Raw genomic sequence first — 14,353 nt, forward strand, 5'->3', positions numbered from 1 at the left:
AAGATGAAGGCTCTCACTCAGCAGGTGTCTAAGCCAGAGACTGTTAAGAGTCAGGAACCCACTCAAACAAACCCGACTGCAGGGTCTACTGAGAGGCTATGACAGGCAATCTCTCAGATCCAGGAGCCTAAGCCCAAAACCCTCCCAAAAACCACGGGAGACAGCTCAGTACAGCACGCCCTCCGTTTTTCCTGCTCCTGCTTACAGCGGGGCAGCCTCTGCTGCGAAGGCCACTCCATTCCAGAGCCCAACACCTCACTCACAGCCTCTGTGTCCTGGGGCAGATTCTCAAGCTGCAGAAACTGACTGATCGCCAGTAGTTCAATTTTCCACCTAACCCCAGTCAGCTGCAGGGACCATGAGCAGGGCTGCGCAGTCCAATCACGGGCCCAGCGGTGCCCTTGGCTGTTCAGGCACCCCAGACATGTCTACCTGAGTGAGGAGAGGGCAGCAATGATTGGGGGGGGGGGGGCATACTTTTTTTGCTTCGGTATGGAATATTTGATCTCCAGGGGAAAGGAGGTGAGAGCTATAAGGTACCACTCCCAGTCGTAAAAAGGTTAGTGCATATATTGCAGAATTCAAAGTTTCAATTAAAGGAAAACACATGTTTCTTATAAATATATAACTTTATATATTATATATATTTACAATATATACAGCATACAAATGTTTTGTAATGTAATACTAATGGCAGTCATGAAAACAGATGTTTTCAAAATAAAAGATGGGTACTTATCCAAAGTGGTTCCTGGTTCCTACAGAACCCACATTCTAGACAGCGCCCCAGGCCCAGATTTCATACAAGGTCAAGGGAAGAGACATGCTGGAACACGGCTCTCACGCCCTTGCCCTTCCCCAATACCCTGGTCTCCCACTGGCAGCAGCTAACACGGCCCCCTGGCGGGCACGCGAGCCCTGCGGAATGGATAAGAGTGCTTTCAATCAGCATCTCTAAGGCAGTGTCTCCATCATGCAGAAGATTCAGTCATGCAGCTAAGGATGGTCGAAAAGCAGATGCTTTAGGTGTTGTCACTTTATAAGTAAAACCATCTAGACATCCAAGTGCTAAATAAATTAAAAGTTAGCCACCAAGTGTCATTTCTTCCTTGCTCTTTGGAAGCTGGAAGCCGCTGGTCACAACACTCCTTGTCTTCCAAAAGTGTCTTCGCACTCCACTAGTTCATCTATCGTGCGCAGCAAATCTTCAAAGGAAGGCCTTCCCTCTGGTTTCTACAATTAAAAATCAGAGAGAAGCTGTGGGTTCCGGAATCCATTCCAAAACTGACTTCCCAAACTCGGATAACAGCACACAGAGCCAGGCACTCACAGCTTTGGGACTGGAACGCGCAGGCGTCTCCCAGTGGGTCTCATCTATCCGGGGCCTATGGCCGCCGGCCGCTAGACCAGGCTTCCCACTGACTGCTCTTGCGCCCCCATTCGAGAACCTGACAGAGCTCCTTACTGCCTGAAAACCAAGTGTGGCAAATTTGCCCATCCCCTGCCTCCTTGCTACCTAATTTCATTTCCCGGAAAAACACTCACACGGGCTCTCTGCCCAATCAAATCAATCTCCACCCTCATGTACACACACCAAGTTCATTACTGCCTTTCTTGCCTTTGCCCATGCTGTCCTCTCTTCCCCTTGTGCCGCTTCCTGGCCAGAAGGCCCCTGCCCATCCCAGTCAACGCTCTGAGGGGGCTTATAGCAAATGGCAGAGGGCAGGGGCTTCGGAGTCAGACAGGACTCTGGTTCCCTGTGGCCGAGCGGCCTTGGGCGAGCACCGACTTCATGAGCCTCGGTATTCCCGTCCTCAGAGTGGTGCCAGCAACAGCACCTGCACCTCAAAGGGTTATTCTGAGAACTAAATCTAAAGCATTTAGCACCGTGGCTAGCACATAATCCCTGTGAGCTAATGTAATTATCTTCAATAATAATTATTAGCACTATCTCTCAAAAGTCATTCTGGTGACATTTCAATATGCAGGGAAGGAAAACTTTCCAAGGAATGTGAGTAAAAGGACAGGAGAAAGCACATGGGAGAAGGAAATACCTCTCTGGTGAAGGAGTGGTATTTCAACCATACGAGACGCCCACTGAAAGAAGAGCCACTTTCCCAGGCTTACTCCCTGAGTCTCTAACTCGAGCAACTGTGGCAGGACTCCCACTCGGGAGTGGGGCAGCCTGAATTCATTATCCTAATTATTAGCTTTTTCCACCTCTTCACATCCTCCTTCCCAGCATCGAGAACTGGGACAAGACAGCTGGCTTCCTATAAAGAGTGTGAAATCGTGAAAGACACACACCAACTCACTAGGCTATAAAGGCTACACATTATTAATCTACCAAGCCCAGATCCATAAATGCTTGAGACATTTTTTAAAAGCACCCCCCAAATTCTATACCTCCTGCCAACACCTCAGCATCACTTCGTATATGTATTTGGAGGCCAATTTCGGCCTGTGGAGTCGGTGGCCGTGAGTAACCATGGTTACCACTTCATAGTTGGTGTTCTTCTCAAAGGGCATTCTGCCTTCAGTGAATACTTCCCACATTAGGACACCTGGAAAAGGGTGAGGATTACCAAACGATGAACCCACCTCCTCTTCAGCAAGGTTAAGTAAAAACGGGCCACGGGTCTTACCAAACGACCAGACATCTGACTTGCTGCTGAAGCGGCTGTAATTAAACACCTCAGGTGGACACCACTTCACAGGAAACTTAGCACCGGAAGAACTTGTGTACTGATCGTCCAGGACGTACCTAGAGTGAGACACATCACAGGTTTACACCTCCGAGTTATGATCTGCCTTTGGTGCATGTTGTTTAATTTTTTCCCCCTTAGAATCAAAACACAGTCGACTGAAGTCCGGCGAGCATCCTGTTGAAGCTACATGTTTGCCTCGGCGGCCACGCCTGTGACTTCCACCTCCGCCCCACTGAAGTACTGGAAATGGATGCACTGTGACATTACTACCTGCACTTTCATTCTTGTTTGTTTTCCTTTCTTAATAGGCAATAGAGGCAGAATACAATAAAACAGCTTGCCAGCTTTTTTTGTAAGCTGTTTTGTTACAAAGTTTTACCCAAAGGCCCCACATGTAAGACATCTAAAGCAAAGCTGCACTAAAGGAAGTGGTGAAAAGTGCTTGGAGACACACGTGCTTTTAGCCCCCACAATTCCACAGAGCACAGTTTAAAACTGCAGCAAATTAAAAAAAGCAAACTGCAAAATGACATAGGTAAATGGTGGAGTATATATTTATAAACCATGACATTGCTCCTAAACATACGCAGACACACACACACACAGAAGTGTACGTGCACACACGCAAAACAGTATTAGACAATTTTTCTACGGGAGCATACTTATAGTATCCTTCCTAGCAGGACACACACAAACTGATATCACTGCCTATGTCTTGGGAGAATCTTTGATTAGACTGGTACATATGAGAACCTCAGCCCTTTCCATAATGTGTTTAGTATGTATTTACAAGAGGAATATGTTTGTGTCTCATATGAACATACAGAGATAACTTCTAAAAGTTCCTTGGGAAAATATTTAAATCATCACACAAACCTCCTTGGCTGTACAAAGATGGTGACCATGCCACCATGGGCTGGAGCAATTTGTTTGTCAATCAGGGGAGTCTGAATTTAGTGTATAACGAGTGTTTTAGAGGGGCTGATATGAAAGCACAGATTTTCTGAAAGCCAACCGTATGAAGACTGACCATGTAAAATTGAAGGACTGCCTGTCAGATACAGAACATCTTTATACAAAGCAAACAAACAGTACTGAGTATCAGCAGTTCTGGTCCCGCTTCTGAGAGTAGCACAGCTGTCTAACCACCACCCCCCCATCCTGAGTTTCCTTCGGAGCTGAACTTGACCTGCGTGACTTGGTCCTTGCCTCCCGTCATGATTGCTCTTTGTGCCGGCAGTGGGCCAGCCACCCTGGCTCCTTCCATTCCTTGCACGGGCCAAGCTCGTCCCAGATTTCAAACTTTTCTGTTCGCTGTTTCTTCCACCTGGAATATTTTATCCTCAGGTTTTCACCAAACTGACTACTTTCTGCCTTTTTGGTTTCATTCAAATATCCCGGTCTCAGGTCTTCCAGAGTACCAGATGGAAAGTACCCTCACCCCTACCTGACTCCATCACTCAGCGCCCACCCCGCCCCAGCCTCACGTTATTTCCATGATAGAGGCCGGCAAACTTTTTCTGTAAAAAGCCAGAGAATAAATAGTTTAGCCTGTGCAGGCCAGAGCGTCTCCATCCCAACCCCTCCCCTCTGCCTTTGTGGGGTGAAAGCAGCCAGAGCCAGCACATACACTCGTGAGGGAAGCCGTGACCCAGGAACACCTTATTTGTGGACATTGTCACTTGGGTTTCAGGTGACTCTCACGTGTTATGTCCTTTAGTGTTTCCCCAACCATTTAAAAATGTGAAAACCGCTGTCGGCTCGCAGGCCATACAAAAAGGGATGGGTCAGATTTGCCCTGGACGACACAGTCACTGGCCCCTCGCCGTCACGCCGCTGTGTTCCCCCCATTCGCAGGTCTCAGGTCCTACGTTTCACCCTCCTCTTGAAGATAAGCTGCACGTGGGCAGGGCCTCTCTGCTATGGTGCAGTCTAACATTGTGCCTGGAACCTAGTAGGCACCTAATTTCTTGTAGATGGATGTACGGATGAATGAATGGACAGAGGGAAAGAAGGATGCTCTAAAGAAGGACAAATTAAAATGTCAAAAATTAAGCAAATAAAAACACTACAGATTTGGGTATTCTAAGAACTTTATCCCCAAACAGATTTATGTGAAAACAAAAGATTCTAGACATCTAGTCCACCCCAGGGAGAAAAGAAAGTAGTATGTTTAACAGGCTATACCACCACCTAGTGGAGAGAGTTATTAACAACAATTAACACAGAACATACTTGGTTTTGGGGGGTTTTTTTGTTGTTTTTTTTAAGATTTTATTTATTTATTTTTTAGAGAGGGAAGGGAGGGAGAGAGGCAGAGAGAAATACCAATGTGCTGGGGGTCATGGCCTGCAACCCAGGCATGTACCCTGACTGGGAATTGAACCTGCGACACTTTGGTTCACAGCCCACACTCAATCCACTGAGCTACGCCAGCCAGGCATACTTGTTTATTTTAACAAATCTGTCTCAGAACAGCTAGCTAACAAGTTGCCTTTCTGCTTCATTAGTGTAGATGATTCCCATGCTTATTCACTCTACAAGCTAATGGGAATATCCCATAATAAAGCAGTAAGCAGTCATAACTTCTCAATAGCCGGTTTACCTGAGAAAAAGTCGAAGCTAACTAACAGTAATACATTCAGCAAAGACATCTTCCAAAATATAAATAATTTATTACCTCATACCAAAAAGACTAAGAAGCAGAAAATCAAGTAGTTCCTCTATAAAAAATTATGGGTACTGCTCATATTTTGTTAATGTAACAGAACATGTGATTTCAAAACTGTTCTTACATAGGCTTTGAGGAAGACGCTGACACGCCAAACTGCAAAGAAAATGTCAGGCGCTCTGCACGTCCAAGGGAAAGGTCACAGACTCTTACTAATTTAACCCAAAGCTAATAGAAAATGCTCACACACACTCAGACTTACCTGGCCATTCCAAAGTCGGATACTTTCACCACTCCCGCCTCATTTACTAGACAATTTCTGGCAGCCTGGGAAACAACATCATAATTGTATATTAATTACAAAGTTTCACAATAAAAGTAGAAAAATACAAGTTCTGTTCATGTTAAATTCAGTGTGCCCCAGCCAACACCTGTAGAGGGTGGATGTTTAAGAACTCTTTGTGCACCTGTGGAAATGTCTCCAACACACAGCAGCCTCCGAACACCTCGGGCCTGAGCTGCACGGGCCCACTTACACGGGACACACAGTACATATGACATAAAGCCAGTGTTAATGGACTGTGTATGGTATTGATAAGGCTTCCAGTCAATGTCAGGCTATTAGTAGCTAAGATTTTAGGCAGCCAAAAATTATACACAGGTTTTCAATGGTGTAGGAGTGGACTCCCTAACCCCCGTGTGGTTCAGGGGTCAACTGTGCACAAAAGCATAAACCTGGGTTCTTCCGCCTCCCTACAGAAAGGGAAAAAATATTTGCAAGCCAAATATCTGATAAAGGGTTAATATATAAAATATGTAAGGAACTCATACAACTCAATAGCAAAAAAAAATCCTATTTAAATTTAAAATTTGCTAAGAGAATAGAACTAGGCACTCACCACCACACAAAGAGGCAGTTATGTAGGAAAGTGAGTAGACCTTCAAATACAGGGATACTAAACAGCACATTTCTCAACAACCAGTGGGCCAAAAAAGAAATCAAAAGGGAAATTAAAAATTACCTCAAAACAAATGAAAATACAACATATCAAATTTTGTAGAGTGAAACAAAAGCAGTTCTGGGGAAAGTTTCACGTTGTAAGCACATATATTAAAAAATCAGAAAGACCTAAAATACACAGCTTAATTTTACATTTCAAGGGATTAAAAAGAGGAACAAATAAGTCCCCAGGTTAGCAGAAGGAAGGAAATAATAAAAATCAGAGCAGAAATAAATGAACTAGAGGCCAGAAAAACTGTAGAAAGGGCCAATAAAATTTAAAAAACTGTTTTTTAAAAAAAGGTAAAACTGACAAACCTTTAGCTAAGAAAAAAAGAAGACAAATAAATAAAATTAGAAATGAGACAATTTAACTGATTTACAGAAAAACAAAAATTAGAAGAGACTACTATGAACAGTTAAATGCCAACAAATTACATAACCTAGAAAAAATGGATGCATTTCTACCCGCCACGACCCGCCAAGAACGGATCAGGAAACAGTGCGAACGGACCGACAGCGGACGGAAGCGGATCAGTGATCCAAAAACTCCAAACACAGAAAACTGCAGGGCAAACGTCAGTGGTTCTACCAAACGTTTAAAGAAGAATTAACACCAATCCTACTCAAACTCTTCCAAAATACTGAGGAAGAGGGAACACTTCCAAATTCATTCTAAAGCCAGCATGACCTTGATAGGAAAACCAGATATGGATATGGTTTTCTCAAGAAAACCACAGATCAATATGCCTGATAAATACAGACGCCAAAATTCTCAACAAAACATTAGCAAACAAAATTCATGAATGGATTATGAGGGCTATACACTATGACCAAGTCAGGTTTATTACTGGGATGCAAGGATGGTTCAATATATGCAAACCAGTAAGTGTAATTCATCACATCGATAAAAGATAAAGATCACATGATCATCTAAACAGGAACAGAAAAAGCATTCAACAAAATACAACATTCTTTTATGATAAGCACCCTTAAAATTAACTATCAAAGGAAAATACCCCAACATCATAGAGGCCACATATGATAAACCCACTGCTAACATTATGATTAATGGAGGAAAAACTGAAATGGTGTCTTCTGAGATCAGGCACAAGGCAAGGCTGCCCACTCTTACTACCTCTAATCCATGTAGAACTGAAAGTCCTAGCTAAGAGCAATTAGGCAAGACGAAGAAATGAAAGGCATCCAAATTGGAAAGGAAAAAATAAAATTGTTACCATTTGCTGACAATACAATCTTATATACAGAGAATCCCAGAGTCAATCAACAAACTTGAAATTAACCAGTAACATGGCGGGAGTGGCATTCCTTTACACAATGAGGAAGCATCAGAAAAGGAAGTAAAGAAAACTATCTCATTCACATAGCATCAAAACCGGTAACATATGAATACATTTAACCAAGAAGTGGAAGATCTGCACAGTGAAAACTACAAGCCTTTGCTGAAAAAAATCAAAGAAGACACAAACCGTGGAAAGTGGAAAGATCCTGTATTCACAGATCAGAAGAAAAAATACTGTTGAAATGCCATATCACCCAAAGCATCTACAAATTCAGTACAACCCCCATCAAAATACCAAAGGCATTCTTCACAGAAATAGAAAAAACAATCCTAAGTGTGTGTGGAACCACAAAGGACCCTGAATAGCCAAAGCAATCCTAAGAAAAAAAGAACAAAGCTGGAGGAATCACACCTGCTGATTTCAACCTATACTACAGAGCCATAATAATGAAAACAGTGTGGCACTGGCATAAAAATAGACTGATGGAACAGAGGAGAGAACCCAGAAGTAAATTCTGGCATTTACAGTCACCTAATATTCCACAAGGGAGCCAAGAACACTCAATGAGGGAAGAATAGTCTTTTCAACAAACGATGTCAGGAAAACTGGAGAAACACATGCAGGACAGTGAAACTGAACCCCTATCTCACACCACTCATGAAAATTAACTCGAAATGGGTCAAAGGCTCAAGTATAAGACCTGATACCATAAAACTATTGGAAGAAAATGTAGGAAAGAAACTCATTGATACTGGTCTTGGCAATGATTTTTGGGGGCATACCACCAAAAGTACAAACAACAAAAGCAAAATCAGCTAACTGGACTACATCAAACTCAAGAGCTTTTGCACTGCAAAGGAAATAATCAACAAAATGGAACAACAACCTACATCAAAAGAAAAAAAAATTCACAAACCATGTGTCAGATAAGGAGTTAACATCCAGAGTATATAAAGAATTAATACTACTTAACAAAAAACATACCAATTTAAAAATGGGCAGAAGAACTAATTAGATATTTTTCCAAAGACATCAAAATGGCCCACAGGAAGATGAAAAGATGTTCAACATCCACTAATCATCAGGGAAATGCAAATCAAAACCACCATGAGACCTCTGCACACCTGTTTAAACAGCCATCACCAGGAAGACAAGAGACAACAGGTGCCAGCAAGGACGTGGTGAAATGGGAACCCCTGTGCGTGTAAATTAATGGGAATTTGAATTAGTCCAACCACTAAGGGAAACATTATGGAGATTCCCTAAAAATTAAAAATAGATCTACTGTATGATCTAGCAATTCCACTTTTGGGAATCTATCCAAAGAAAATGAAAACAGGATTTTTGAGGAGACACAGACACAGCCAGGTTTATCACAGCATCATTCACAATAGCCAAGACATGGAAACAACCCAAACATTCATCAGTGGGTGAACAGATTAAAAAGATGTGGTATATATACACAATGGATATTATTCAGCCATGAGAAAGAAAGACATCCTGCTATTAGTGACAACAGGAGTGGACCTTTAGCACATAAGACAGAGAAAGACAAGTACTGTGTGACATCACTTACAAGTGAAATCTAAGAAAAGAGTCAAAGTGAAAAAACAAAAAACAGAGGATAAAATGGTGGTTGCAGGGGAGGGGGCACTGATGGTTCTACCAACATGCTCAAAACAGACATATTTGGGGAGAAGACGCAGGAAAGAAAGAGGGAAAGAAAAGAAAGGGGAGAGAGGGTGAAAGAGTGAGAGAGAAGAAAAATTAAGTGTCTCCATCGCAATAATTTAGTCATTATTAGAAGATATGCTTTTTCTGGTATTTTCAAGAATTAACAAAGGGTTTCCATCTTTTCTCAGGGATCTGAGAGATAAAGAAAATTAAAAAAAGATTTCTGTTACATAGCTTTTGCTGATAGTGTATGAGGTGGAAAAAAGTTTAGGATTTAGTAGTTAAAAAATTAGTCAAGCTTAACTTTCTCATTTACCACTATATGCAAGTCATTTCATGTCTCTAAAGCTTAATTTTCTTATCTACAAAATAATGCTGACCTGGAAGACTGTCACAACTGGCTATTTCATGAGATTCCTCTGGAGGTCCAAGAATCTATGCGTGATAACTTGCTGGGACATATGACCTATGCAGTTATGTATTATTCATACCATCGCCTGTGTAATCATGTATTAGGCTTAAAGAAATCTTTCTGTTAAAACTGTGGCACAAGTCAAACCTACCAAGCTTAAAAATAATAGTGAAATATTGTTCAGAACAAAAACTGGGTATTAACACATCATTGATCATTTGCCGACCCAGTGTTACCATTTGGCCAATGAGTGGGAATGCGGGCGGTTTGTCATTTACCAGATCTCTGTGGATGAAGCTGTTCCTCTCCAGGTACTCCATCCCTTCACACACATCTTGACACATGCTCAGCAGCACATCTCTGTTAAAGTGACCTTGTCTCTGTCGGAGGAAATTCAGAAGGCAGCCCTTTTCCATGAACTCGGTAACGATGTAAATTGGTCTCTGCTGGGTGCACACACCATAAAGCTGCACTAACTTCGGGTGTGTCAGTTTCCTGGGAGAGAAGTCATGCACACACACACAGTCACTACAGGAAAGGAAGCCGTCAGAGGCTACTGTCGGTGAGGGGCCACTTTGTAATGCAGGAAGGGGAATCCGAAAGAACACAGTAACTTACATCATCACTTTAGCTTCTTCTATAAAATCTTCCTCACACATCGCGCCTTCCCGGATAGCTTTGATTGCTACTTTGTACTGCGCTCGCCACTTGCCAAGCCTCACCACTCCAAACAGCCCACTCCCCAATTCCCTCATGAAGGTCAGCTCCGAAGGGTTGATCTCCCATTTTTCTGTGAGACAGAGGGGGGGAGTGACAACATGTAATAAGGAGAAAGCAACACGAACCAGTGGGAAACAAAGAATCAGCACCCAAGTCAGCCTCACAGCACAGGGTAACACAATGACTGGTGAAACAGGGCAAGTTTGCAGCCTGCCTCTACACTGCAAATGGTGGCTTTCCACCCTCTGGGGAGGAGGCACCCCTTTCTAAGCTGTCACAGTACAGCCGTCCTTCGCTATATCACAGCTCATTCATTGCAGCTTCACTGTATGTCGGGTTCTAAAAAGCCTACGATACAGTGAAGCTGCAATAAGTGAACCGTGATATAGCGAGGGACGACTGTATACTTCACTGGTGAGTACCCATATAGAATTTTATATGTTGTCAAAATTACGTAGATTTAAGAGTGTAGAAAGTGTTTAAGAGCATATGACGTGTTTGTAAGAGTGTGGGAAAGGTTTATAGGAGTGTGGGAAGGGTTTATAAAGCCTTAAAATATATATAAATAATAAAATAAATATAACACCACTACTTTGTGGATTTTCACCTATCGCGGGGGTCTCTGGAACATAACTCCCTTGATAGGTGAGGGATCGCTGTACAAGCAGTGAATTGCAGAAGTGAACTGCACAGTGAACTGTGCAGAAGATGCTGCACAACAGGTTAGTAACAAAGCTTGAAAGTTAAAGGTACTCAAAAAACATTCCTCCTTTACCACTCTTTCCCCTCAATCTTTGTTGTTGTTTTGTTTCCAACTCCAGCCAGTCAGAAATAATTTACCTGCTGTTTAGAAGGTTTTTGCCAGAAGCAACAAAGACAATCCAATTGAATGCCTTATCAGTTACCACCATCCCTACTTTCCTGTGAGTAACCAAGGAAGCCAGTGAGAACCAGAAAAGGCTTTGATTCATTTTAGCTGTAACGTGGTAATGCTGGAGTTTCACTGACAGACGGTTTCTGCTGAATTATGAACGTGATGAAAACAGAAAACCTAGAGCTACTACGGCTATGAGTACAATCATACAAAATCTCATACTAGAAAACTTGTAAAAACAGTTCCACTACATGGAGTTCTACACATCTAAACTGGCCTTGTGATAAAGGATTCTTTCCAAAGAAAACTCGCCAGTGCGAGTACAGAAGGAGTTACCATAGCTGAATCCCGCCGTGGTTGGCGCGTTCCTCCCCTTTGCACTAACCGGGTACCGAAGCCTCGTGACAAGCCCTAGAAATCAAAGAAAGTATCACAGTCAAGTTCATCCTCAATCATTCCCCAGGGTGAAGTGTGGAACTAGAAACTCACAATCCATTCATTTATCCACTTAGTGCCCATCCTCTGTGCACACACACAGCTCAGTGCTGTGCGCAGGCAAGAAAGAAAAAGAGAAGAAGGAAGAAGGAAGGTGATCCTATTATTTCATATTTTTATGGAGCATAAAATTTTAAATAGATGCATGTATATACTTGTATTCATTCAATAAATATTTTGTTTTAACACCACAGTGTTTATCAGGCACCATGCTAGCATATTCTCTTCTCAAACATTCTAAGCACATCTGAACTATGAGAGGGAACTGCAGTGATCTAATAACAATTGATTCATCTGACATACCAATATTAGGAATCTTAGCATAAAAATCAGGCTCTAACCCTGGCTGGTGTGGCTCAGTGGATTGAGTGCTAGCCTGTGAACCAAAGGGTTGCCAGTTCGATTCCCAGTCAGGGCACATGCCTGGGCTGTGGGCCAAGTCCCTGGTTGTGGAGTGTACGAGAGGCAACCTCACATTGATGTTTCTCTCTCTCTCCTTCTTCCTCCCTTCCCCTCTCTCTAGAAATAAACAAATTAATTTTTTTTTTAAATCTGGCTCTAAAATATCAAAGACTGGGAAAACCAACTGCTGGAAATCAGTGAGGAACATTAAATCCTTGAATCTAAATTGCCACAACACCAAATAAGAAGAAATGGCAGGTATCTTTCTCATGAACACCCGTGGCACTCAGTATTTCCTCTGTCACAGCGTATCTCAACCTGGCTTAATATTGTGATGCGCTTCTCTGCCTCCCCTGCCAGATGGTAAGACGTGGGAGAGACAGAATCAATGACTATCTGGACCACCGCAGCCTCCCCCGGACCCGGCCCAGTTCCTGGCAAGCACTAGGCACTGTACACGACTTTGTTACGTGAACTAATTGAGATCACGGTGAAAGAAATAGTGGAATGCAAACACTGAAAAAGAAAATCACAGAAAAGGACCTAAGAAAACGTCCTTTGGCAGAATAAATTAATAGGAAACAAGATCCTCAAATGTTAAATATAAAGTTACCATATAGCCCAGCAAATCCTTTCCTAGGTAAGCACCAAAGAGAAATAAAAGATATTCCCATGCCAAGATTTGTACACAAATATTCATAGCAGCATTACTCATAATAGCCAAAATAGGGCAACGACCCAAGTGTGCATGAACTGATGAATGAAAACAAGATGGGTAAACAAAGTCCACACAATGGCTTACTGTTCATCAAATCAGGAATGGAGCAGCGATACAGGCTACAATGTAGACTAATGTCAAAAATCACTGTGGTAGGTCAGAAACGCTCACCACAGCAGAGCACTCACTGTCTGGTCCCACGTATACGAAATGTCTGGAAAAGGCAGATCCACAGAGACACAGAGGAGGGGAGCAGTTGCCTGGGGTTGGCTGCTGAAGGGCTACAAGACTTCTTTTGGGGAGGATGAAAGTGTTCTTAGATTATGGTGAGAGCTGGCACAAACTCTGTAAATATATTAATGGCCACTAAATTGTACACTTTATTCTTTTTCAAGATTTTATTTATTTTTAGACAGAGGGGAAGGGAAGGAAAAAGAGAAGAAGAAAAATATTAGTGTGCAGTTGTCTCTCGTGCACCCTCTACTGGGGACCTGGCCCACAATCCAGGTATGTGACCTGACTGGGAATCGAACCAGCGACCCCTTTGTTTATAGGCTAGTACTTAATCCACTGAGCCACACTAGACAGGGCTGAATCGTATACTTTACACGAGTAAACTTTATGCTATATACATTCTATCTCAATAACTGTGCCAGTCATTATCTGAGAAAAGTGAACAGCGTCACAAATAGCAACAACCTCTGCAAAAGGGACATTTGATAAAATCTCAGAAGTTAATTTTCCATAAACTGGGTTAGACACTTGGCTATCCCCTGCTCAGTTACATCTGTGAAGTCAAAGACTAGAAATCTTTCCTGTCTTACCCTGCAACGGGCACAAATGTGGTTTCTGTTTTGTTGGTGGTGTCTGCTTTGTTCCCACTCTGCTGGGAAGTGCAGCAGAGCTCCGGGAAGATGGACGCCCTGCTGGGTCACGAGCACTCTCGTCTTTGGAAGCCTACAGCCTAAGCCCAAACGCTGGGCCCGTCTGGCAGCTTTGTGGCAACTCTGACATGGACACATCTTAGATCAGGGGCATCAAACTCATTTTCCCTGGGGGCACATCAGCCTGAAGGCTGCCTTCAAAGGGCCGAATGTAATGTTAGGACTGTGTAAATGTACCTACTCCTCAACAGTTAAGCGAGAGCTTGGCGCTGCCACTGGGTAGAAACAAGGTGCCGGGCAGGATACAACAAGGTGGAGGGCCAGGTTCGGCCTGCAGGGCTTGTGTTTGCCACCTGTGCCTTAGATTTTAGTTTATTACTGTTAAAGGGGAAAAAATATTCAATGACACTTTCAGAGATGGTAAGGCAGGCATCATTCGGGACCACTATGATTGATGGGATTTTAGAATGGGGAAGAGAGACCGAACACAA

The 14,353-nt window shown here is 42.8% G+C and overlaps 1 protein-coding gene across 4 annotated transcripts in view; it reads right to left on the reverse strand.

Annotated features, from left to right (window-relative positions):
- Positions 1–610: 610 nt before the first annotated feature.
- The window catches only part of TEC (tec protein tyrosine kinase), a 111,841-nt gene continuing 98,098 nt past the window's right edge, over positions 611–14,353 (reverse strand). For all 4 annotated transcript variants that reach the window (XM_045834408.1, XM_045834409.1, XM_045834412.1 and 1 more), the window contains exons 12-18: positions 11,700–11,774; positions 10,388–10,559; positions 10,048–10,264; positions 5,642–5,706; positions 2,646–2,764; positions 2,407–2,564; positions 611–1,233 (exon numbers count right to left, since the gene is read on the reverse strand). In XM_045834408.1, coding sequence (XP_045690364.1) covers positions 1,138–1,233; positions 2,407–2,564; positions 2,646–2,764; positions 5,642–5,706; positions 10,048–10,264; positions 10,388–10,559; positions 11,700–11,774 — 902 coding nt within the window. In that variant the 3' untranslated portion in view covers positions 611–1,137. The remainder of the gene's footprint in view (positions 1,234–2,406; positions 2,565–2,645; positions 2,765–5,641; positions 5,707–10,047; positions 10,265–10,387; positions 10,560–11,699; positions 11,775–14,353) is intronic.

The sequence above is a fragment of the Phyllostomus hastatus genome, unplaced genomic scaffold (genome assembly GCF_019186645.2).
Source record: "Phyllostomus hastatus isolate PE091 unplaced genomic scaffold, TTU_PhHast_1.1 phas_contig_196, whole genome shotgun sequence".
In the NCBI taxonomy this organism is placed as follows: Eukaryota; Metazoa; Chordata; class Mammalia; order Chiroptera; family Phyllostomidae; genus Phyllostomus; species Phyllostomus hastatus.